A 25287-nucleotide genomic window follows, 5' to 3' on the forward strand; every position below is an offset into this window, starting at 1 on the left:
TAGGATTTGTATAATTTTAAAATTATTGAATAAATATTAATAAGTTTAACTGAGTTTATTCTTGATATAAGTAGTGAATGCAAAATAATGCATTTTACATCAAGTAATATGTTGCATAACTATCCAAATGGCAAATACATATTGTTTTCTTTATAAAAAAAATAAAAAATATAAAAAATAAAAAATTTCATGTGAAAAATACGGGTCAACCCGACCCAACCCAACCCGACCCGACCCGCAACCCGATTGATCCGAACCCGATTTCAACCCGCTTAAAATGACCCGTGACCCGTTTGACCCGTGACCCGATTGACCCGACCCGAACCCGACCCGACCCACCCGTTTTGCCATGTCTAGTTTTTGGCTTCTTTCATATATAAATTTTCATTTACCTTAGTTACAATTAGTCTGTCCTCGTGCATGGTTGTACAATAAGTCAAAGCCCCCCATCTATATTTCTGTTAAATCTAGTTTAGTTTCATTGAATTTCAAAAAATTTGATTATAAATATTCAAAACAGGTTTGTTGTGGCTTATGCTTTTCTATAATTATGTCGGTGGCAAAAAGAAAACGCAAAATACCACCGCCTTGATGTTAATTTAATGGTATAACTTATCTTTAGTAGTAAACGATTCTTTCAAATTATTATATGAGAGATCTAATGTCTTCAACGGAAAGGTAGTTGATGACACAAGAATTCGTGCACTAAAATTGTTCCAATTCAAGTCTAGTAGTTGCAGTTTACTTAAGATGTATGAATCTATACGGCAAAATTCAAATATATTTAGGATAAACTAATATTCAGTCTCTATCTTTTACATCATATTTTAATTTGGTCTCTAACCTTCCAATAGTGTCAATTTGGCCTTTAACCTTTTAATTTCGTGTCAATTTAGTTCTTGTTGTTATTTTTTGGATGGAAATTGATGACATGGCAAACAGTCAAACTAAATTAGTTTCCATTAATGTGACAATAAACTACTTTTTATTTCGGTTATTTGCCCATGTAAAGGATAGAAACTAAATATGTAGTTCATCCTAAATATATTTGAGTTGATTTATTTATTTATTTATTTTTGTTATGGGAAATGTTATGTCCATAACATTTTTATAACACTTTTACAATAAATCCTAAGTGGCAAATTATTATGGGTTGTTATTGGTAGGACAAAAAATTAATTTCAGTGGTAAGTTCAAATTGGAACCAATAAGCTAAAGTTAGGGACAAAATTGAAATATGATGTAAAGGATAAAGATCAAATACATATTTTACCTATACTTTTAAGACAATATATTTCTAAAATCTACCACTCATATTTTAGAATAAAAAAGTAAGGAAAAAAAAAGGTTTGTCGATTAGTTTGATTTACACAACAAAATACAAGCCTTACACAACACAGTATTAAAAATTCAAAGTTTGGATTCAGAGTCCAACAAGTAGAGACACACGTACAAGTAAAATGCACGGCTATGCCAGCCTAAACTTGAACAATTTATGGTAATGAACCACAACAAAACAGTAGCAAGTGTCAATGCACACTTCAATGAGGTTAAACCATGCCCTACGCCAATAAGGATTTATGTAAAGAACTGCAACAATTCCCAACAATATCGTTATGTAAGCCACCACAAAACTTATGTAGAAGACGCTCATGTCCATGAAACTACCACCTTCTTCCTCCTTATATTCCACTGGTGTTGTAAATGGTGGTCCAATTTTGGTGCAATCATTATGCAATGGAGGTCCGCACAAGAGAGGGTTTCCCTCATAACTGCTTTCATCAAAAGTAATGAATTGATTTTTTATATCTGGAGTTGGACCTGATAAGTTGTTGTGTGCCACACTGAAGACTTCCAAAGAGGTCATTTCAGTCAATTGAGGAGGGATTGTACCATTTAAATTATTGTAGGAAAGATCCAAACTCTCCATTTGCTTCAGGTTTGAGAACGTTGTGGGGATTGGTCCAGTTAGATTGTTGTGTGACAAGTTCATTGCACGTAAGTTGTTGCTTGTCTTTCCAAGTTCGGGTGGTATTTCACCTGCTAACCTGTTGCATGAGAGGTCTACTCCAGACATGTAGTTCAGAATGTCTCCCTTATAGGGGTAAGTTCTACTCTTTGTTGTGAACTCCACCTCTTGTTTCGAATCCACACGAGCAAAGGTATCAATTGTTGGCCCTCGATACACAAATCCGTCCCATGTCATTGGATATGCCCATGGCATTGGATTAATTGATTGTTGACCAATAACGGTGGAAAAGAGACCTCCCAAAGTATAATAAGGATCTGAAGCCTTAAATGTAAAATTACTTAAGCAATGGGGTATTGGACCAAAAAGTTTATTGTAGGAAAGATCCAACAAGTTCAACTTTTGCAAAAGGCATAGTTGAATTGGAATCCTACCTTCTAAATGATTTGCTCCCAAAAGGAGAATGCTCAATGATGAGACACTCCCGATCCAATCAGGAATGCTTCCATTTAGGTAGTTATCTCGAAGATTTAATGTAAGCAACTTGGAGTTGTTTTGGAATACATTTGGAATTGGACCGCTAAACAAATTTTTATTCAGATGAAAGAACTTGATGCTTGACGAATTGAAGCAAGATGGAACAAAGCCAAACAGATTGTTATCGGAGAGGTCAAAAAATTCAAGATTAATGAGTTTGCATAACTTGATTGGAATAGGACCTTCCAGTTGATTATTAGCCATAACAATTGTCTTTAAAAATGACATGTTCCCCATCCACATTGGAAGCATGCCTAGCAAATTGTTATTACTAAAATCAATTGTGGCACCAAGAATCATCAGTGAGATGCTATTTGGGATCTTTCCTGAGAAGTGATTGTTGTCCAAATATAAATATTCCAAATTAGTCAAATTAAAATTAGAAGGAAATATTTGGCCACTGAAATTATTATACGACAATTTGAGAAAATTTAGGGAGTAACAACCCATTGTGAAATGCACTGGCATTGTTCCTGATAAATTATTTTTAGACAAGTCTAAAGCCCACATGGAAACCAAATTTCCAAAAGAAGAAGGAATACTACCTTGAAATGCATTGTTAGAGAGATCTAAATACTTTAAATTTGGAAAAATTAAATCGAAGTTGGTAGGAATTGGACCTTGTAAGTAATTACTTGAAATACCTATCTCCTCAATGTTGGGATGAAGATGATGATATGGCACCAGGAAAGACCCTGTGAAAGAGTTATTTTTTAAAATAAGAACCTCCAATCTTGTATTGTTCTCTAACAACCAAGTGGGGAACTTCCCCTTCAAATTGTTGTGGGAGAGATCAATTTCTCGCAAATCATATTGGTAATGAAGGAATGTGGGAAGCGTTGTATTGAGTCCATTAAATGAACACTTTGACAACCTGAAAAGCCTTAATTGGAAGGTTGGAACCCTAGTATGAGAGTTTGTTTCAAAAGCAATTTTGTTGTTATCACTTAAGAGAAACTTGAGATTTGAGAGGTTAAAAAAGGAGGAGAAAGTGATTGGGTTCAAGAATTCATTATTTGACAAGGAAAGGAACTCAAGTGATCTCAAATCAGATAGGGATTGGACATTCCCACTGAAGTGATTGTCAGATAGATCCAAAAAGCGAAGTGATGTCCAATTTGCCATACATGAAGGCAATATCCCTTCAAAATGATTGTTGGAGAGGCTTATCTCTCGGAGGTTCCTAAGTTCACACCAGCCTGTACAATGAGATAATTAGTGATTAGATTCTACTATTGTGATGATCGATAGCAATATCATTGTGAAAATAACCTACCTGAGGCAGATAAGCTTCCATTTATAATGAAGTCAATACTTTAAGTGGTCATAACTCCTACTTTACGAATGAAGCTTTTATCAATAAATGAGATTCATTGAAAGAAAGTAATTTGATTTTATCTGATAATAGTGTATAGAGTATAGACTACCACGTAATGTGACAGTCTATATATACTTTCATATTATAGAATTTAATTCAAATTATGAAATTAATTTATTTCAACTAGAGATGATGCTTTTCCTTGAAGATCTTAGTCTTATTTTAAGAGTAGTGTTGTTAAACCTTTTTTTTTTTTTTTTTTTTTCATTTTTCTACGACATCTAAATCATTTTTTTTTTTTTTTTTGGCTACAATTACTTCCAATTTAGGTAAATTCCTTTTTACACAAATCATATCAAAACCATTTTTTTTATTTGAACTCTTCAATTTGTAAAATCTAGCTAATGTCCTGTTTGATGTGCATATATGCTACAAGGTTATTTTGAAATATTTGATAAGAAATTATTTTTTATAATCAGTTTATAATACTAATTAAGCATTATAATATTTGACAAATGAACTTCAATTATTTACAAGTCATTAGAAAAATAGAAAATGTATTTTTTTTAGATTAATATAATTTAGAATATGAATATATTGTAATATTGTTGTGAGGCTCTTCGGGTGTGGAATTTGTTTGCATTACTCTAGTCATGTGCAACATCGTTGGAGAAACATTTTATTCGTGGGTTACTAAAGTTGGAATATAGAATGAGTTTGAATTGCTAGCTCTGGACAACATAGAACAACCTTAAAGCTCCTATGTGATTGTTGGTTTAAGCCAAGAAAGGTATGCTAAAAAAACCAATATTAAAATCTCTGTTGCGTAGTCTTTGTTTTAACATTTTGAATACAAAATGTTAACAAGACAAAAACAAATTATGATACTTATGAAGGACAATAAGTTTAGTCTCATTGAATTTCAAGAAATTGATTATCAATATTTAGAATAGGGTTTTTATAGAGCTTTTCTACTATTATGCCAGTGATTAAAAGAAAAACGCAAAACAATGCCATCTTGATGTCAATGGTATAACTTACCTTTAGTAGTAAACGATCCCTCTATATTGTTATATGAGAGATCTAATGTCTTCAACGATGGGAAGGCAGTTAATGACTCAAGAACTTGTGCACTGAAATCATTCGCTCTCAAGTCTAGGAGTTGCAGCTTAGTTAAGATGATTGAATCTATAGGGAAAAATAAAATATCTCAAAAACATCAACATGATAATTTCATTTGATATACCATAAAAAAGAAGTATTTGATTTTAATCCATGAACATATATTTTTACAAACTATCATACCACTTGTTGTCACAAAGGCATTGATCTCATTGCCTCTCAAGTAGAGATCCTCCAAGTTGCTAAATGCTTTAAATTCTATATTAAAAGAAAAAAAAGTACATGAAAAATCATGGAAGAAAAAAGGGTCTTCAGTCGCATAAATACTTTCATTTAAAATAGCTGAGGAAACAAAAGGGTGAAATTTAGTTGCATAAATATCAATAAGCGTGAAACACTCTTCCAATAATATTGCTTTGCAAATTAATGAGAGTTTTACCTTTGATATGGATTGGTCCATTCAAATGGTTGCCACTCAAATCTAATTTCTTGAGTGACGTAATACCACTTAAGGATTGCAGAATGCTATGATTGAAATTATTAGCAGCCAAGTGAAGCACCTCCAGCTTATTCAACAAAGAGAATCTTTCAAAACCTGTAATTTAGATGCTTCAATTCACATCTGCAACTATATATTCCCATAAAATAGTATAAAATGATTCCTAAAATACAACTATTTTTTCTTGACTATTTAAAAAAAAAATGGATGAAATAGAAAAAAAATTAGAATATCAACAAATTAAATACTTCCTACTTTTCTTAGGATATAAACTTTGGTACCTTCATTTGGGACCCAACCCCAAATGTAATTATCACCCAACTCGAGGTATTGGAGGTCTTCAAAGGGAAGAAACAGAGAGGCATTAAAGTACCAACCTCCCCTACTTTCTCCACTCGAATAAGATATCATACTACTAAGAGTAAGTTGGATTATACGGCCAGTAGTGATATTGCACTTGACTCTTTCCCACTTACAGCAATCACTCTCTTTGTCGACTGAGTCCCAATGAGGAAAATAATATTCATTAGCGTAGTTGACGATGGAAGCTTCGAATTGCAAGAGAGCAATTCTCTCTTTCTCCCAACAACCAAAGCACCCATTCATACCAAAATGAACCAAAACTAACACCACCGGCCACCACCAATAACGTCCTAGCAACTCCATTACTTTTTCTTTTTTTGATTTTCTATAACAATAAGACTGACAAAGTTTTTGCTCAACTTTGATTTATACTTCAAAGCAAAATAGGTTTTGAGTTGAAATAACACTACCACCATTCTCCTATATATACCCACTACACATACAACTTTCTCAGATCATATCTTGTGCTTTTTCCAAAAGCAAAAAGTCACATCCATTATTTCACATGACTTGGACTAAGTCTTCACAGTTTGCATCATGGTGGCTTTCCACCCAACTACAATAATGACGATTTTTTCTAAATAAAAAAAAGGTGCCAGAAGGTAATTTACTTTATATGATACTGAAAATAAAGCGAAAGAAGGAATATTTTATTACAAGCCTATTCATTGTTGTTTGTCCGGCCGGTCTGTACAGTGTGGTCCCATACAAAATTGTGAATAACTCTCTATAAAGTTCAAAGTTTTGAATAAACGCTTTCAACTCTTCAAAACTTTGTCTTTGTCTACCGACACAGCCGTGTATTGTAGGCTTTAGCCTTAAATTTTATTTTATTTTTTCTATTTTATTTATTTTCTATTTAACATTCTAACAATTGGTGTATCTTATTTAGGGAAAAAATAAAAATAAAATCTACGTATAATTATTATTAAAATATATTATGTGAGACAAATAAAATTATAATAAAGACTTTTAAATATGTGTGTATATATATATATATATATATAATTAACCATAATTTTGAAATGATACCGAAATATTTTATTTCTTTGACCAAACTGAAACAACTTTTGGTACGAGCCTCTTTTAGACTATATTTTTTGGTTTTCTGGGTTTTATAAGTTATGTGTTTTTTGTTTAGCATTTGTTTTTTTGTTTGGCATTTGTTGTGACTGGGTACAATTTGTTTGTTTATTAAATTTAAATATTGTACGTAAAATGAGTACTGATAGATTGATTGATAGTTTTCCACTAGTGAATCAAGCAATTCAAGTGCTCTACTATGGAGAATTGTACTTCATTGGGTGTTATTGTACTTTTTTACTGTTATTACTTAATTTAAACCTAAAATAAACATAAATTATGCCTAAAAATATTTTAAAATAGACCTAAATATAAATATTAATTAATTGTCTAACACCTAACATATTGTACTCTTGTTTTTCAAGAATTGTTGCACCCCGTATCCATACCCATCTCGATGTCCATGCAAAATAGCATTACACAGTATTACAAATAAAATAGACCACCAGCATCCTACTTATATATACTGTTATAAAACCGGTCCACGTCACAGTAAAACAATTGATTGTCTTTTTTTTTTTTTTTTTTTGGGAACAATTGCTCTAATAATGCATAGCGTGTTGGTTAAGGCTTCAAATTTTCCTTTTACTATTTTACATAATATTCCTAATTGATGGAAAAATGTCTATATATATCTTAAAAAAATAAAATTTAGATACAGTACTTAAGTGTTGTTCCTTAAGTATTGTACCTAAATATAGGTATAGTACTTATATATTCTTCTCTTAAGATTTAGTCATGTAGGTTTTTTTTTTTTTTTTTTTTTCATGAGATGAAAGTGTATTTTTAGTTAGGTACAGCCACATAACTAAATCTTAAGAAGGAAACTAAGAAACAACATCTAAGTACTATATTTAAGTTTTGTTCATCTTAAAAAATGTTCAAATGAAAACATATGTAAAAAAAAAAAAAAAAAAAAAAAAAAAAAAGAAAAAAAAGAAACTCTTCATACGCTGAAGACCTAAACTAGGAGTTGGCATCCATATGGTGAGTTTTCCACACACTACCGTGATAATATTTTTCTATTTTATTAATATAAACTAAAAAGGTGGGAGAAAAGATTGGGAAAAGTACGTTCAAAAAAAAAAAAAAAAAAGAACACCACACTTTTAAATGGGACATATTAATTAAGCTCACATTTTTATATGAAACATGCACTTCAAAGTTTAAACAACAAACTTAAATAAATAAAACACTTTAAAGTTTAAAATCTAAGGGACTGTTAGGTAATGTTGTTCTAGTAACGTTGTTTGTATATTTTAGAAATACGTCTTAATGAAAAAGTGTGTGAAAATCCATGTAAAGTTGTTTAAAAACTGAAAATATGTGTTCAAATACATGTACCAAACGGCCCCTAAGATTTTTTTAAGTAGTTTCCTCTAAAAGATAATTCACTTTCTTTTGATAAATAAATACTTTAATTGACTTACTCCTATATCTTTCGGATTTAATTTTTCAATCAGGTCCTACTCAAGAAGACTTGTGTTTTTTGTTGAGAAAATACTGAAGAAGACTTGGCTCAACTACGTAGCCAAAAAATTTAGCGTCAATGGTGCTTTCCAATTTTGGTATCCATTACTTTCTTGAAAAAATGTTTAATGATGACTAGCTCGTACCATTACTTTCGTATCCAGTACTCTTTCCCAACTGTCATTTTTTAAATATATATATAAAAAAAAATGCAGAACGCAGTCGGGACACAAAAACTCTTTCGTCCTACTCAAGAAAACCAACACTCAAGAAGAGGCCAAAGTCTTTGATTTGAATGTTGCTGAACCTAATTTCGTATCTAGTACTATCTTGGAAAATGTTTCGTTATGACTAGTCCATTGATACTACTAGCTTTGCATTAATTGAGAATACCCAAACTCAAGAAAATTAAGGCCAAAGACTTTTGGGGCAATTGTTAGGCCATCCCTTAACTTTTCCCTCTTTCTGAAGACTTGGACTCAACTAAATGCCGAGCACTTAGGCCTCATCAAATCAACTACCTTTTATGAATTCATATCTAATGCTTTCTTGGAAAGTGTTTCATAGTAAATGTTAGTCTGTATCACTAGTATTATGAACTTTTACTTAGACCACGAGAGTTGAAGACTTTGATGTACATTGTATCCTTACACCCACCCCATGGAAATTGTTTTTCAACTAAAATAAAAGGTGGGAAAAAATTATTCATTTTCTTTGAGAAAAGAAGAAAATATAAAGGATATGTGCTTTCACCAAAGAAGTGAAAATGCTATAAATATTATAAAAAGATATAACGATGTAGCTCCAACATGAAAAAATAAAAAATATTGGCACAATGAGCTGGGCTGGCCCTTGGGCAAGGCCACTTAAGCCATTGCCTAGGGCGGCAAAAATTTTAAATTAATAATTATTTTTTATAATTAAAAATATGTGAACCCCCTCACTTCAAGAAGGCCTCTAAAATGGTGGGAATAATAAAAACCCAACTCATTTAAAACCCTAAACTTTTTAACAAAAATAAAATGATATGAACGCATCAAATTATCATTAAAGTTAATTTCTCATTGTTAGAAATACAGAATAATTGTATTGTATTTCATGAATAAAAGAATATACATCACTGCCTTTATATAGGAGGCATATGTGTGCAGTACAAGTAGAGTGTAGTACAAGTACAAGTGTGCTATACAAGTAACCTAATTGGGCCTAAAGCCCATAACACAATACATGTTAACACTCATAACGACTTTAGATTTCAATTTTTTATATGTCCCTCTCCCACACAATGGAATGTCAATATTAACCATCCAATCTTTCACATGATTGTACACCAAATAATCTCTCTCTCTCTCTCTCTCTCTCTCTCTCTCTCATAATCAAATTGGAAATCAAATTTCAATTTTCTTTCACCATGTATCACTTTATTTATGGTAAATAAAAAATCATTTGAAAAATGTTGAAAGTAGATATTAGAAAAACTTAAATTTAAAAATATAATAAGTAATTTTGTATATCAAAAAGCTAGAAAAAGAAAAATAAAAAAGAAAAAGATAATTTCATTGTATGCATTACTGATCTCCCACAATTAAAAGTAACATGGCATAGCTTCCTCCAATAAGGCATCTCTAGGATTTTTTTTCTTTAAATAACGAGTTTCTCATCATTTATGCTAAACTAAAAGAGGTTATTAATTTCTTATTGTTTCTATGAATGTGACTTTTGCTAAAGATACGTATAGTGGAAAGTTACGGTGGAGAAGAGTTGAAAAGTTGTTTGTTGTTATGTCATATTTTTGAATTAGGCAAGGTGCTTTTATTGGTTTGAAGTGCCACGTAAATTATATACTATGATTACTTAATAATTTTCCATAATATGAAGGCTTTTCTTTATAAGAACCATGAAATTTAAAGCTAAATTTGTATCTTGCCTTCCTAGAAAGTGTTTCATACATCATGATTACTTAATAATTTTCCATAATATGAAGGCTTTTTTTTTTTTTTTTTATAATTTATAAGAACCATGAAATTTAAAAGTAAATTTGCATCTTTCCTTGGACAAAATGGGCTTCTGCCCTTTTTGGGCAAATCAATTAGTCTTTTGCCCTTCTTCCCAAACTAAATAGGAAAATGCCCATCTTTTGAAAATCGAGTTTCTCAAAATTGAGTTAAAAAAAAAAAAAAAAATTCTGGAGCCCTATAGTGACATTTTTAAGGACCTATAGTAACATTTTAAGAACATATAGTGACGTTTTGTAACTTGATATCCATGAAATCGAGTTATAGGCAATAAATTGCCTATAACTCGATTTCATGGATATCAAGTTACAAAACGCCACTATATGTCTTTATAAACGTCACTATAGGTCCTTGAAAACGTCACTATAGGACTTAAATCGATTTTGAAAAACTCGATTTTCAAAATAGGGGTATTTCCCTATTTAGTTTGGGAAGAAGGGCAAAAGGCTAATTAATTTGCCTGAAAAGTGTAAAAGCCCATTTTTTCCTCTTACCTTCTTGGAAAGTGTTTCATAGTGAATACTGTCTACAACTTTGCATTATTTGAGATAACCTAGAATGCGATAGTTGAAGACTTCACACCCTATCATATCTTTCCACCCACCCCTTTGAGAGTTTTTTTTTTTTCAAACAATATAAAATAAAAAGGTGAAGAAATATAAAGTTCCTTGTCAATGTAGAAAAAAAAAAATACATTTTGAAACAATCTCATGGAATATTCCTCTCATATTTGATTGTTCCCAACTGAGAACCCACATGTTGTAAGAGATATGCAACATGAGACAATCTCATAAGATAATTTTCTATACATAGAGGTGATCACATTGTGCATCTCTCTTGAAAGGAAAATAACCTTGGAATATCAGCTTTTAAAATTGCTCGCAAATGTTGCTTTAGTTTCTTCCCACAAGGCATCTCTAAGAATTTTTTTTTTTTTTTTTAAATGATGAATACTCATTATATTTGCTAAACGGGATTGTTCTTAATTTATTACTGTTGCTACGAATGTGACTTTTGCTAATGGTTTGAATGAGTGCTACAAAAGTGACTGATGCTGTTGGTTTGAATGAGTGCTACATTAGGAGTTGAAAAGTTGCCTGTTGAACTTATGTCATATTCTGGAATTAGGTAACTTGTTTTTATTGATTTGGAGTACCATCTCAATTTTAGTTGAGTAAAATTTTCTAACTAATGGAGGATTTTCTTCATCAAAACAATGTTTTCTAAAGCTATACAAAACAAAGAATTCAAAAGAGAGTTGATTCTCAAACAAAGGAAATAAGCTCCTCTCATTTTTTAGGGAAATTAACACATTGTTTTACATATTAAACATTGAAATGCTTTCACATGATGCCCCAAAATTGCTCAAAATTTAATTAAAAATCAAAAGATAGGAAAATTGACAAGTTCATTCTTCAGTTAGAACCTAGAAGAATATATTTAATCTATTGGCATGAGAAATTGCTGGCATGATCTTCGGAGTATATGATCCTGATTATTCGTTTCTGATTATTGGTTAAAACGAAAAGGAATACCTGTTGGTCAACAGGCACATCTCAATACCCTTTATAGCTTCTAAGAACCATGGATAAATGGGATTGTTCATCACTCAAACAAACAAAATAAAAGGCTCTTATGCCATATTGGAAATCATTCCAAATCTCATAAATAAATAAGGGGTTTCCTTACCGATCAGCATAATCTCAACTATGGAACAATACAAGCTGCAGCTTTGGCTTTTGCTTTTTGTTTCTTGGCATCTAATGATGCTAAGCCTGTGCCCAATCCAACTGGAGCCTAATCTTCTTGCCCTGATGCTAATTCATCATTATAGTGGGTGTTTTTCCACACACTACAATGACAACCTTTTCTAACTAGAAAAGGTGCAAGAAGATGTTTTCTTTTCTTTTAACGAATGAATACTTTCATTGAGGGAATAAAAAAGAACCAATGGCCTTGCAGATACATTTTTATGAAAGAGATTTGACTTTTGGTTGATTTCAATATCATTTCATAATGTTTTTGCTTGAGTCCCATGATGTAAAATTATATTCTTCTGTAGTTGATCATGGAAGCTTTGAGTTGTAAGAGAGCTATTCTCTCTTGCTCCCAGAAACCAAAGCACCCATTAAAATCTAATTGAAAAAAACTAACACCACCCACCACCAAAAAGCAAAAACGTCCCAACTCATCTAATTTTTCTTTTTCTAAATTTTTGTGACAAAAATGAGACAAAGTTTTCTCCAAACAAAGTGGTCTTCAGTTAAAATAGCCAACCAGCATGCTACATATCATACGGTGATTTGTTTTCTTTCGTTTGTAATTTTGCAGTTATGTCCTACTCAGGAAGACCAACTCTCAAGAAGAGGCCAAAGTCTTTGGTTTGAATGGTGCTAATCCTAATTTCGTATCTAGTACTATCTTGGAAAATGTTTAGTTATGACTAGTCCATTGGTACTACTAGCTTTGCTTTAATTGAGAATACCTAAACTCAAGAAAATTAAGGCCAAAAGACTTTGAGGCAATTGTTAGGGCATTCTTAACTTTTTCCTAGAAGACTTGGACTCAACTAAATACCAAGGACTTAGACCTCAACAGATCAACTACCTTCTATGAATTCGTATCCAGTGCTTTCTTGGAAAGTGTTTTATAGTAAATGCTAGTCTATATCACTAGTAAATGCTAGTCTTATCAAATTTGCACTCATTATGAATTTTGCATTATTTGAGATAACCCACGAGAGTTGAAGACTTTGATGTACATTATATCTTTACACCCACCACCATGGAATTTGATTTTTGACGGTAAAAGGTGGGAAAAAATGATTCATTTTCATTGAGAAAAGAAAAAAGACTTAAAAGGATATGTGCTTTCACCAAATAGATGAAAATGCTATGAATATTATAAAAATATATGGGGATGTACCTCCAATGTAAAAAATATATATATATATATTGGCTCAATGAGCCTAGCTAGCCCTTGGGCAAGGCCACTTAAGCCTTGCCTAGCCTAGGGCAGCAAAAATTTTAAAATTAATAATTATTATTTTTATAATTAAAAACAGTGTGAGCTCCCTCACTTGAAGAAGACCTCTAAAATGGTGGGAATAATAAAAACCCAACTCATTTGAAATCATAAATTTTTTAACAAAAATAAAATTATATGAATGCATCAAATTATCATTCAAGTTAAATTCTCATAATGACTTGAGATTTCAATTTTTTATATGTCTCTCTCCCACACAATGGATTTTCAATATTAGCCACCCAATCTTTCACATGACCACACACTAAATAATCTCTCTCTCTCTCTCTCTCTCTCTCTCAAAATACCAAAGTCAAATTTGGAAATTAGATTTCAATTTTCTTCCACCATGTATCACTTTATTTAAGGTAAATTTAAAATCTTAAAAAAAAAAAAGAACTTAAAAGTAGTTGTTAGAAAAACTTAAATTTAAAAATATAATTAGTAATTTTGTATATCGAAAAGCAAGAAAAATGAAATTAAAAATAAAGTTAAGTCTCCAAGAAGGAGGTTCACACATATATACACTTAGATTAGGTTAGAGTAGAATTTACATCTTATATAATAAATAAATAAATAAATAAGTTACAATATAAACTTTAATAATGATATTTAAATTTTTTTTTAAAAGAAATAAATGAAAAACCTCAATTTGTCAGGGGCTAGCCTTGGCAATGAGATAACAACTAGAGAGTTGAATTTATATCTCTATACACAAAGGAGAGAGTGATTCTAGGAATACTATAACAAAATTTTTATATTGTCATTACAAACAGATGTGTCACAAAAGTAACATGGAATGGCTTCCTCCAACAAGGCATCTCTAGGATTTTTTTATTTCTTTAAATAATGAAATTCTCATCATTTATGCGAAAACTAAAAGTGCTTATTAATTTCTTATTGTTTCTATGAATGTGACTTTTGCTAATGAACGAATCAATGCTATGTGGAGAGGTACATTGGAGAAGAGTTGGAAAGTTGTTTGTTGTTATGTCATATTTTTGAAATAGGTAAGATGATTTTATCGGTTTGAAGTGCCACCTCAATTATACAATGTGATTACTTAATAATTTTCCATAATATGAAGGCTTTTCTTGATAAGAACTATGAAATTTAAAACTAAATTTGTATCTAATGCCTTCTTGGAAAGTGTTTTATAGTGAATACTTGCCTATAACACAAGTATTATGAACTTTGCATTATTTGAGATAATCTAGAATGCGACAGTTGAAGACTTCGCATCCAATCATAACTTTCTACCCACCCCCTTGAGAGTTTTTATTTTTTATCTTTTTTTCAACCAAAATATATACAAAAAATGTGAAAAAAAAAATTCCTCGTCAAAGAAGAAAAAAAAAAAACCTTATAAATCAATCTCATGGATCATTCCTCCCATATTTGATGGTCCCCATATACCTGAAGACTCACATATTGTAAAAGGGATGCACCATTAGACAATCTCATAAGAAAAAATCGAGGTCATCACACAAGGCATCTCTAAGAAATTCTGTTTTTCAAATGATGAAACCTCATCATATTTGCTAAACGGGATTATTCTATATTTATTACTATGAATGTGAATGTGAATGTGACTTTTGCTAATGGTTTGAATTTGTGCTACGAATGTGACTGTTGCTGTTGGTTTGAATGAAAAGTTGCCTGTTGAACTAAAGTCAAATTTTGGAATTAAATAGCTTGGGACTTAAGTCATACTATTTGTATTATGTGTTTTGCATTATTTGAGAAGACTGGGACTCAAAAAAAGTACAAAGACTTGGAATCAATTGTGCTTTCCCAACTTGTGTTTAGGCCCTCGTTGGAAAGGGTTTCATAGCAAACATTAGTTCATGATATTATGGAGTTTTGCATTATTTGCGAAGATCCATTGTCAAGAAGAGGCCAGAAACTTTGGTTTCAATTGTGCTTTCATGGAAAATGTTTCGTAGTAATGACTAGGCCATAGCATTGGTGTTATGAGCTTTGTATTATTTGAGAATACCTAAACTCAAGAAGGTGCAAAAGACTTTGGTGTCAATGTTTTTGAGTTTTGCATTATCTGAGAAGACACACACACTCAAGAAGAGGTTGAAAACTTTGGTTTCAATAGTGCTTTCAAGGAGAAAATGGGCAAATACCCTTTTTTGGGAAATTAAACATTCGTTTGCCCTTTTTCTCAAACTAAATAGAGAAATGCCCCTCTTTTGTAACTCGACAATAGAGAAATCGAGTTTTAATGAATAACTCAATATTTGTATGATCGAGTTAGTCTGACCCTTCAGGTTTTTCCCAATAAAAAAATGTTTGTGTAGACGTTCATAACTCGGGAAACTGGAAATTGAGTTTTTTTTCAGCGGTTTGAATCAATAGGACCCTAACGTCTCACAACGCCTATTCAGTCACTCGCTCTCCCTGTACACTCTCTTTCCCTCGCTCTCTGCCATCACTCTCTCTCTACACTCTGTCTCTCTCGCTCTGCGATCAGGCTTCCCCACTCTTCCTCGAGTCTCCATCAGTCGTCGTTGGTTCCCACCGCTGCTGATTACAGGTACGATCCTCTCCCTCTGAAATCTTTTCTGATGTTGGTTAATGTTAGGTTTCGTTTTGTGTGGGATTTTGATTATTTTGTTGAAACTTAAGAAGTAGTAAATTTACTAATAAAGATGAGAATTTTGTTGTCTTTTTATATGCTGCAATGATGATTTTCTCATTAATGAGTTTAAATGTGCTTGGGGTTTTGATGAGGGGTTTTGGCAAATCGAGTGGTGGTGTTTCAATGATGTCTCTGGGTTTAGTACAGCAACAAAGAGATTAAGTTCTTTGATATCCCTTAAAAGTTTTAGTACTCATTGTTTTTGGTATATCTAGGTTATTATAAATTTCATTATTTCTTGGGATTAACACTACTTTTGTTGTGCATATCAGTCCAATGTAGAAAATTTTAAGTAACTGTACTGAAAAAACAAATTAATTCCCTGGTACCCTCAGCTTATATGTGCAACTGTATGGCTAGAGAAGCTGATATAGCAAGCATAGAAGTTCTTTTGCTTGCAATACAGCTCCTATTTGTTTTAAATTGACCATATGGAGGGGGAGAGGAATAATTGAACATTCAATGGTCCTGCACCCTTTGGTGAATTTGAGATTCTTGTTTGATTCGTAAAATATTATAATATTGTTTACTCTAATTCTTTATTTAAAGAATTTGGAGAGTGAGTGCCTGCTTATTAAGGTTTCTCTAAATCAAGGTGGTACTCTTCTATAGGAGCATAAATATGTGAACTGTTTTTTGCCCCCTTTTATTTTGAGTTGGCTAGTTTCTATGGATTAAGAAATTTAAAATCTTTGTGTAAATGAAAATGGGTGCTTCTATTGTGGATATTTCAGGCCCCATTTGTGCGGTTGTAACTCATTCCAACACTCGACATGTTTCCCTGGTTTCTTTTTCTATTGTCATCCATTTGCACTCATCACAAGTTTTTAGAACTTAAGATTTGCATAGATGAATTTGTCATTCGCTCTATAGCCTCATATGATATTTTGCATTAGTCAATGGTGAGTAAATAGAAATGATTGGCATGCTTTATACATGGTTTTTTTTTTATCTAAATATGGAAGTTTAGGTATGTGCTTCCTTATTTGCACTCTTCTATTTTTGGGTCATGCTTTGGGATACAAGGGTTTTTATGAATTTTTTTACCCGTAAATGAATCTGTTTAATATGTTTAAGTAAGGTATGTCTACATGGGATGGTGTTTGATGAGGACGTAAGGAATGATCTTTCTTTATCAATTGATTTATTTATTTTCTTCATAATGTGTCAGGTTGTGTGTTTTTTCTTAGCCAGACTGCAACTTCGTTTTTGTTAATTGAAGTCTAGCTATTTGTTTTCTATATCATCATTGATATCATTTTCTGTCAGGATGGAGACCACTGGAGTTTTATACTTTTATAATTTTATTATGTCTTGCTATTTGTTAGTTAGAAGTTTTGAATCTTGATGTGTCTACAGAAGGTGAAATTGTGATTCACAATCTTGATTTGTGATGACGTGTCTACACTCTATAGGGAGGGGAAATGTTGATAGGGAGGGGAAATGTTGATTTTCTGATGCAACAGAGTGTGTAGAATTCTTGAATCTTTATATATGAGGACATAAGGCAATAATCTGTTTTTATCAATTGAAATCATTATTCTTTCCCCAACATGCGAGTGCCTCGGTTAAGGAAAAAAAAATGATTGTCTTTAGTTTGTCAGCTTGCAACTTGTTTTATGATAAACACTGATTTTTCATTAGGTCTTGCTATTTATTGTTAGTGAAAAGACTTTAACTCATGTTTTGTCTACGTGAGGGAAAATTGTGATTTACTTTTGCAGCAAGGTTATGGTGTAGAAGTGTTGAATCTTTATTGTTCTTGGACAATATGAAAGCCCTTGAAATATTCTTTTGATTTCACATTTTTTACCGCTGAATGTTTGAATGTTATCTTCTCACTTGTTCAATTTATTTTATGGATTTTGTTTCTTGGCAGTTTTTTTAAAGCATATATGTTTGATCCGTTTTTCTTGATCACTTTGGTCCTCTTTATTAGGTGCACAAATATTTTAGGTGGTGCACAAAAGTAATAAGGAAAAAGTTAACAACAAAAAAGTGAACAGAGCAAAGAAAAGGGTGTTGTTCTCACATTCATTGAGGAGTCCATTTTTTAAATTAATGGTGGGGTTCATAATAAATTTGAGAGGAGGGGGTTTCATTTCTTCGTATTTTAGGAGCACTTAAATTTTTAGATTTTGGGGTTCATAATAAAGCTTAGATTTTGGATACATTTTTGGGGACTTTGTAGAGGAGAAGAAAAAAGTATTTAGTTTTTATGACGGTTGATTATAGCTCTCATAAAAGTGGTGTTATAACTTAAATTTTCATAAATAGTTAATTAATAATTATCCTAAGCTTTAAGAAGTGATTTAAATAGTTTTGAAATAATTTTTTTTTTTATGGCAAGTTCTTATTTATTTAAGAAGTGATGTTGAAAATCTTGTGCTCAAAATATAATGTCTTATTGAATCTATGCTTTTATTTTATATTAATTGTGGTTTACTTGTTAGAAAATTGCTAACAATGTATTTGTTGCCATGTCAGATATGCAGGCACTAGATAGAGTGCGGCCTGGACCCGATGTGGATACCCAGTTGACCCAGCAGTCGAATCATCGGTCAAGTCCGCTTTGGAGGTGCGCTGCTAATGAGGTATGTAGTAGTATTATTAATACATATTTGTTTTATAATTACCTCGTGTTTAATCTCCTAACACAATACTCGTCCGTGTGCAGGAGGTGCCTGGCATGATAAAGGTTCGACGCCGTAAATGTGTATTGCCACAGGGTGGGCTAGATCCACATATCATGCAACACATAGATGCAGTAGGGTTGACTGGTTTATTCAAGGTTCCTGATATGGAGGTCGACCATGCCTTGATCACGGCGTTGGTTGAGTGGTGGCGTCCAGAGACGCACACATTCCACTTACCCCATGGAGAAATGGGTATCACCTTGCAAGATATGGAGGTGATGCTGGGGCTTCCGGTGGATGGGTTGCCTGTCACTGGGAAGACAGACTATTTATGGAATGAGTTGTGCGAACAGTTGTTGGGCCATAAACCTCCACCCTCGATACCAAAGTCAAACAAGTCTACCCTTGCTGGGGCGAGGATAAAATACACCTGGCTTGATGCACAGTTTGCCGATCCCTTAGCTGCGGACGCTGGTGATGAAGTCATGCAGCAACATGCCCGCTACCACCTACTTGTACGGATGGGGGCCCTCTTGTTCATGGATAAGTCTGCGGACCGGGTCTTACTGGTGCCTCTGCAGTTGCTCAACCCAGTCAGCAATGCGAGACGGTATAGCTGGGGTAGTGCAGCATTGGCCTGGTTGTATAGGCAACTTTTGTGGTGCATCGAAGAAGGATGCGATGCAGATTGGAGGAGCACTCTTGTTGGTGCAGCTATGGGCCTATTCAAGGTTCCCACAATTATGCCCTGTTGTGAGGCCGCCTCTACCGCCAGTGCACTCAGGGCCCCTTGCCATTAGGTACGTTCATTGAGTTCTCGTTATTTGTCTCTTTCATATAATTAAAAATATGCCAAACTAACAAACAAAAGAAACTTATCAATGCTTAGTATATGGATGTGAAATATAAAAGCAAAGTTTGTTAAATGTAAGGTTAAATGTAAGGTTTAGTAATGAGCATTTGTCGACACCCCATGTTTGGTAGGTGGAGCGGGCCAAAATGCACCGCAGAGCATGCCACACACGTCCTTGCTGCGTATCGGGCGTCACTGGCTACACTACGGGCCGAGCAGGTATTCGGTTAATTTAGTTTGAATTCTTATGACCACGTTTCCCTCAATTATTATGACTACGGGCCGAGCACGTTTCCCTCAAATGCACCGCACATGCTTTTATTTTCGTTTCCCTCAATTACATGACCACGTTTTTGTTTTTATTTTAGTTTCAATTCTTGGATTGTTGTAGGAATGAGTTGATTTCATAATACCATCCCATCATTTTGTTTGATACTTGGATTTCCATCCCATCATTTAACTCAATTGGAATGTCTATCATGAAGTACTTCACATTAGAACTTCCATTTGTAGCACCTGCATGAATACGACCAAACATAAAGTAAAAAATTCTTGAATGTTAAATCAAAGGGTTTTTTCCAAATTGGGTTGGATTGAAGGGTTTTTTCCAATGCAACCCAACTCACATGACTCAGGTTAAGTTGGGTCAAATCAATGGGTTATATATAAATTTAGTCATATATATATTAAGTAGAATTTGGCTATATCCTTCATTATGTACGGAAACGTTTGTGATTTACACTGAAAAAAAAAAAAAAAACACAGAATAAATTGTCCCTTTTCCAAGATGTTTGAAGCATGTGCAACATGCGCAAAAGATTGAGCATGAAGTCTTGGTTTAGTGCAGTGCAAGACAGTGAGTTCAAACTTGTGTTGCAACCAAAAAACAAAAACTCCACCAATTGTTACAAATGCCATTAATTTGATGCAATGAAGAGAAGACGCATATATTGGATTATGTAATTGGTTATAATTCAATGAGAAATGAATTTACCTAAGAGTATACCAAAGATAATCAGATTTGTCTTTGGTTGTATTTGTGTGCTCAAGTAATTCATTTGATTTTAATGATGCATCTTCGAAACTCACGATGACATCTTTAAATTCTTTCCAGCTACTAACTGAATCAAAAGTTTGAGTTCATTTACTGATTATGTCATTATATACCGTTTCAACCTATTTAACACGAGAAAATAGAACTTTTAGCCTGCTATGAAAAGAAACTAAAAAATTTCAAAACAATATTTCTTAAGACTTTATATAAGGCGAATGATTGTAAACGCAGAAGATATCAATTAAATTCTAAACAACAAATTTCCTACTATAAACTTGACAAATATGGGTCTTTTTAGAACAAGGGAATCAAGGCATATTAGAATACAAATGATATTTTCAAAACGCAAACAATATATGCTACAAATTTTATTAAACAAATAAAATTTAAGCTTGTACAGTTTGTAATTAATTAATAAAATGTTATGAGCTTAAAACCATAGTTATTGCTCTGCCTAATAAGTAGACAATTTAGTATTTCTTCTTCTAACATAGGGGTATCCAGGATTACAAACATTGTTATTGTGATGCAAAAAACATTGTTACATTGTAAGTTATAAATTACCTTTGCTGAATTGAAGGTTATATTTTTACAGTCTAGTAGAATACTGTTTGACTTCGATTTACGTATTCAAGTGGTATATTTTGAATATGCACAGCCTCCATTGTCTTCTTGGAAAACAATGGCCTAAGTTTATAGAAACAAATAATTGTTAATCAGTGATATATGAGAAAACATAAAGACGCTTGACACATTACCTCTTGTTGTTGACCTAAATGAAAAGTTAGTTCGTGCTCCTTGCACCAAAGTTGGAGAGCACAATTTAATTGCAGCATGCAACTCCTTAAGTTGTCCCCACTTTAGCTGCCTTAAAAGTCCTAAAATTATTAAAAGCTATGGATTATTAATGACTACTTTATTCATATAATTTTAGAAGTGTGCAAAATATGCTACTCACCATATTCTTCAAGAGGAATGTAGTTTTAGACATTGACATGATTAGTTTGAGATAACTAAAAGGCTTACGTAATTTCCAACACTAAAATTTATAAGAAAATATATTTACATAGAAATATAATAACAGTATTTGATGAGGATTATACCATGTAATAATTTAAATAGCTTCCATTTCTTGCAATATAAAGTGCTACTTGAAATGCAATGTCTTCAGTAGACCTTATATATGTCTTCCCTCCATATTTTTTATAGCTTCAAGAGTAAATTAAGTACAGTTACTTTAGTGTTAGAATGATTAATAGTCATTTTGTTCTCATTCATTGAAACATTGTTAATCACTAATGCAATTAATGTAGCACAATATTTCTATTACGATAAAAAGATTTTGTAAAATCATCAACTTGGATTCATCTTACAGCCATAAGGATGCTCTAGTACCCTCCTCTAAGTTTGGTTCAGATTGAAAACCCTAGTATTTGATGGTGTCAGTTAGCTTTGAACCCTGTCCAGCATATGAACATGGGGCTGAAAATGGTGGACATGAACAACCTAGATCTTTTAATATTTTTTGCAAGTCAATTTTGTTGTTCTTTTACTTTCTGCCCAATAATCCCTGAAGATTTTGTGTACGACTAGAAGCAAGAAATTCCATGCTTTGCATATTACATATCACAAACATAATGTTAAATTAGTATGATGTCTCACTATCACAAACATAATCCACTTATGCAGATTGTATGGGAGCCGTACACGCATACGCTGGGCTCCCTACCTGCGTATTGCACTGCCGGGCAGCATATTTGGAGGGCTGAGGTGCCGTTGATATTCTTTTGGATAGTGGAGTGGCATCATCCTGAGCGAGTCCTCCGTCAGTTTGGGATGAAGCAACCAGTTCCAAGTGTCGTGGATATGTCGACTACCCTTCACAAGATATCCCTTCAGGGTAAATGGGAGAAGAACTGGGAGGTAGAACATGATCCCTTTATTCGGCAATGGGCCAACCGAGTGAATGTAGTTCGCGGGTCCTCTCTCCTAGACGGTGATGATACGTACCTCGTTGAGTACATGATGTGGTACAATCGCAACACAAGGCGGTACATAACACCAGAGTCTGCGTATTGGGAACTCATGGTGAGGCAACAATTCCTATTTTATGGATGAAACCATTGTTCGATTAAATATCCTCAGCAGCTTTATCATGCATGCAAAAGTCCACAATAATTATCGTTGTTACATCTCTATAAGTTTCTCTGTCATTTTGTTTTAAAGTCAAAAAATATTGCATGAGTCTGTCATTATGTTTTAAAGTCAAAATACTGCATGATTTAAGTTGTTCATAACAAACTGAATTTGTCTTGATCCAATTTGTTTGTGTGAGGAATGGTTAATGGGCAATGACTAATGATGACCACACCTTTGTTCATATAATTACATTCAACTTTTAAAAAGGGTGGGTTGGGTTGGGTTTTATTGTATTTTATTTTATTTTTTGTTTAATTTTTTTTGTTTTTGGTTGGTTTGTACTTTCAAATGGACGGTGTAACTTTGTGTAGTAGTGATAAATTCACATTTCATGATAGTTTAGATAGCCTTTCCTCCAGGACTGATTAATGTATAACATATTCCTTGATAGATATTACCTCTAGGATTGGGAAGTCCCTTACTAAACTGTTGGTAGAATGCAATTCCCAACAGCTTAAAGGTCATTTAAAATCTTGCAAGTATGCAGCAAGGAGATGTGCATTTATACTAGATTCAAGTATGATATATGTTCTAAGTTTTTGGTACTGCCCTTAATTGAAACTTTAAGCTCGCGTTTGATATTTTCAATTCATTTGATTTGCGCGTGTACGTTAGGAAATAATAACTTCAAAATATGTGTCTTGATTGCAATGTGATATTAATGGAGTTGTAAATCTGGTGAAGCTTAGATACAGAAGTGAAATTATGATATTTTCACTTATGCTAAGATTGAACTTATGTACAACCAACTATACGTGTTTTTTAGAAGTATTATCTCAATGTTTAGATTGCATAGCGATAAACATAACAGGAAACTGAAAATTCCTGAGTGTTGGGTTGGAACTATAAATTTTTGCACAGGGGGGGCCAACCCCTATTTTTATACACTGTCTTTTTAAAGATGCTTCATAATTATAAGTAATATATGGATTTCATTAGCTATGTTTGCTACTTTTTTCTTTTGATTTTGGAACAGATTTATCCAAGTTTTGCATCATACTTGCGTTCTTGCTTTTATGACGCCCTTGTTTTGTAGGTTCGGACGATGATTAGGTCTATACAGAGGTGCGATGAAGGTTCTGACATGCACACTGACCTTACATTTACACTAGAGCTTGTGGAGGAGCTAGGCCGACTTAAATTGGCGAATGCGCTTGCAGAAGCAGTTGACATTGGTACACAGGCCCTAGTTCGTGGCGGGCAACGTGGTGGGTCTCGTGGGGGTGGACATCGTGGAGGTGGTCAAGCTGGTCGCAGCCGTACAACCGAGTCGGCTCCCATCTACGAGGAAGGGAATGAGTCGGGTGTAGAAGAGGCATGGCTTGGCACTGATTGGGTACTGTATGATGATGACGACAGGACACCGCGATGCACGTCTGGCAATGGTGCTGGGCCATCCCATAGCGTCGATCATCAGGGCACTGTTCCAGCCCACACTACATCCCATGGTGCTAGCACGGACTATGAGGGCCCTCCTCGTATGTCGCCCCCAGTTTTCAGTGGATCTGCCCATGATGGTGGATGCATATTTGTCCCACACCAGGCATGCCCACCCCACCTCTAGTGCATGTGGACCCCACCATGTTAGCTCCATCTCAAACCCCCCACGGAGAGGCTGTACAGATTGAGCAGATATCGGCTGAGGACATTGAACCGGTGGAGGCTTTGCTGAGATCGCGACGCCCGCGTGCGCTTGCTCCCGATTGCGGGACCGGTGATGGTATGTACTTCATCTACACTTCCCATCTTCTTGAGCTACTTCTACTGTGCATTTGATTGATTATGTTAATTTAATTATGCTGTTGTGTCTGATGAAACAGGTAAGATTAGACCTGTCAGGGCATATGGGCAGAAACGAAAAGATCATTAAATGCCTTAGTGTATGCTTATACTTCCTGCCTATAGGTGACTGCATAGTTACGTTTCACTTTTCTTCTAAAGTAGTATTTTTTTTTTAGACCTAACTGCAATGGTGGACACGAAAAGGCCATTGAGCCGGATTGTCCCTGTGTGCTTATTCTTCATGTGTATAGGTGACTGGAATAAGCATGCAAAATGTTCTACTAATTGGGGAGAATCTTGGTGGCTGTGCATCTATTTCTGGATCATTGCTTGGGGAGAATACTGGCTGTCAATGTGTTTGTTGTCAAGAAATTGATATTTTGGAGAAAACCCATAAGGCGTATTGTATTTATTGATGTATTAGGAAGTTTTTCTGCACTTGGAGTTTTGATTGCAAATCGACAAATGTCTGGATTGGTATTCATTTGAAGCCAAAATTTCTTGTGTTTTTGTATGTTGTTAGCTACAGTAAAGTGGGTTGTAAGAGAGTAATTTGTTTTTTTTATTTTTTTTTATTTTTTTGAGAAACAAATGTGTGGCATTGTTGATAAGCAAGAAGAAGTAATTTTATACTTTCCGTAAAAGAGTTTCATGACGAAGTTTATGCGGATCAATGGCAAAACCAACTCCTTTGTAGCAAATCATTTATCCGA

The 25287-nt window shown here is 33.5% G+C and overlaps 3 protein-coding genes across 3 annotated transcripts; 1 reads left to right on the forward strand and 2 right to left on the reverse strand.

Annotated features, from left to right (window-relative positions):
* Positions 1-1332: 1332 nt before the first annotated feature.
* On the reverse strand, positions 1333-3840 carry LOC126724044 (receptor-like protein 15). Its single transcript, XM_050428150.1, has one exon. It carries the CDS (start codon positions 3629-3631, stop codon positions 1469-1471), a length of 2163 nt encoding a protein of 720 aa, XP_050284107.1. The 5' UTR covers positions 3632-3840; the 3' UTR covers positions 1333-1468.
* A 989-nt stretch (positions 3841-4829) lies between these two features.
* Positions 4830-6237, reverse strand: LOC126724047 (receptor-like protein 9a). The gene is made up of 4 exons (XM_050428151.1): positions 5727-6237; positions 5386-5541; positions 5130-5204; positions 4830-5012 (listed from the first exon to the last, which is right to left on the reverse strand). The coding sequence occupies exons 1-4, from the start codon at positions 6109-6111 to the stop codon at positions 4849-4851; spliced, it is 780 nt and encodes a 259-aa protein (XP_050284108.1). The 5' UTR covers positions 6112-6237; the 3' UTR covers positions 4830-4848.
* Positions 6238-22276: 16039 nt separating this feature from the next.
* On the forward strand, positions 22277-25098 carry LOC126722791 (uncharacterized). The gene is made up of 3 exons (XM_050425937.1): positions 22277-22681; positions 23829-24697; positions 24826-25098. Exons 1-2 carry the CDS (start codon positions 22277-22279, stop codon positions 24354-24356), a joined length of 933 nt encoding a protein of 310 aa, XP_050281894.1. The 3' UTR covers positions 24357-24697; positions 24826-25098.
* Positions 25099-25287: the final 189 nt, after the last annotated feature.

Source organism: Quercus robur, chromosome 4 (genome assembly GCF_932294415.1).
Source record: "Quercus robur chromosome 4, dhQueRobu3.1, whole genome shotgun sequence".
In the NCBI taxonomy this organism is placed as follows: Eukaryota; Viridiplantae; Streptophyta; class Magnoliopsida; order Fagales; family Fagaceae; genus Quercus; species Quercus robur.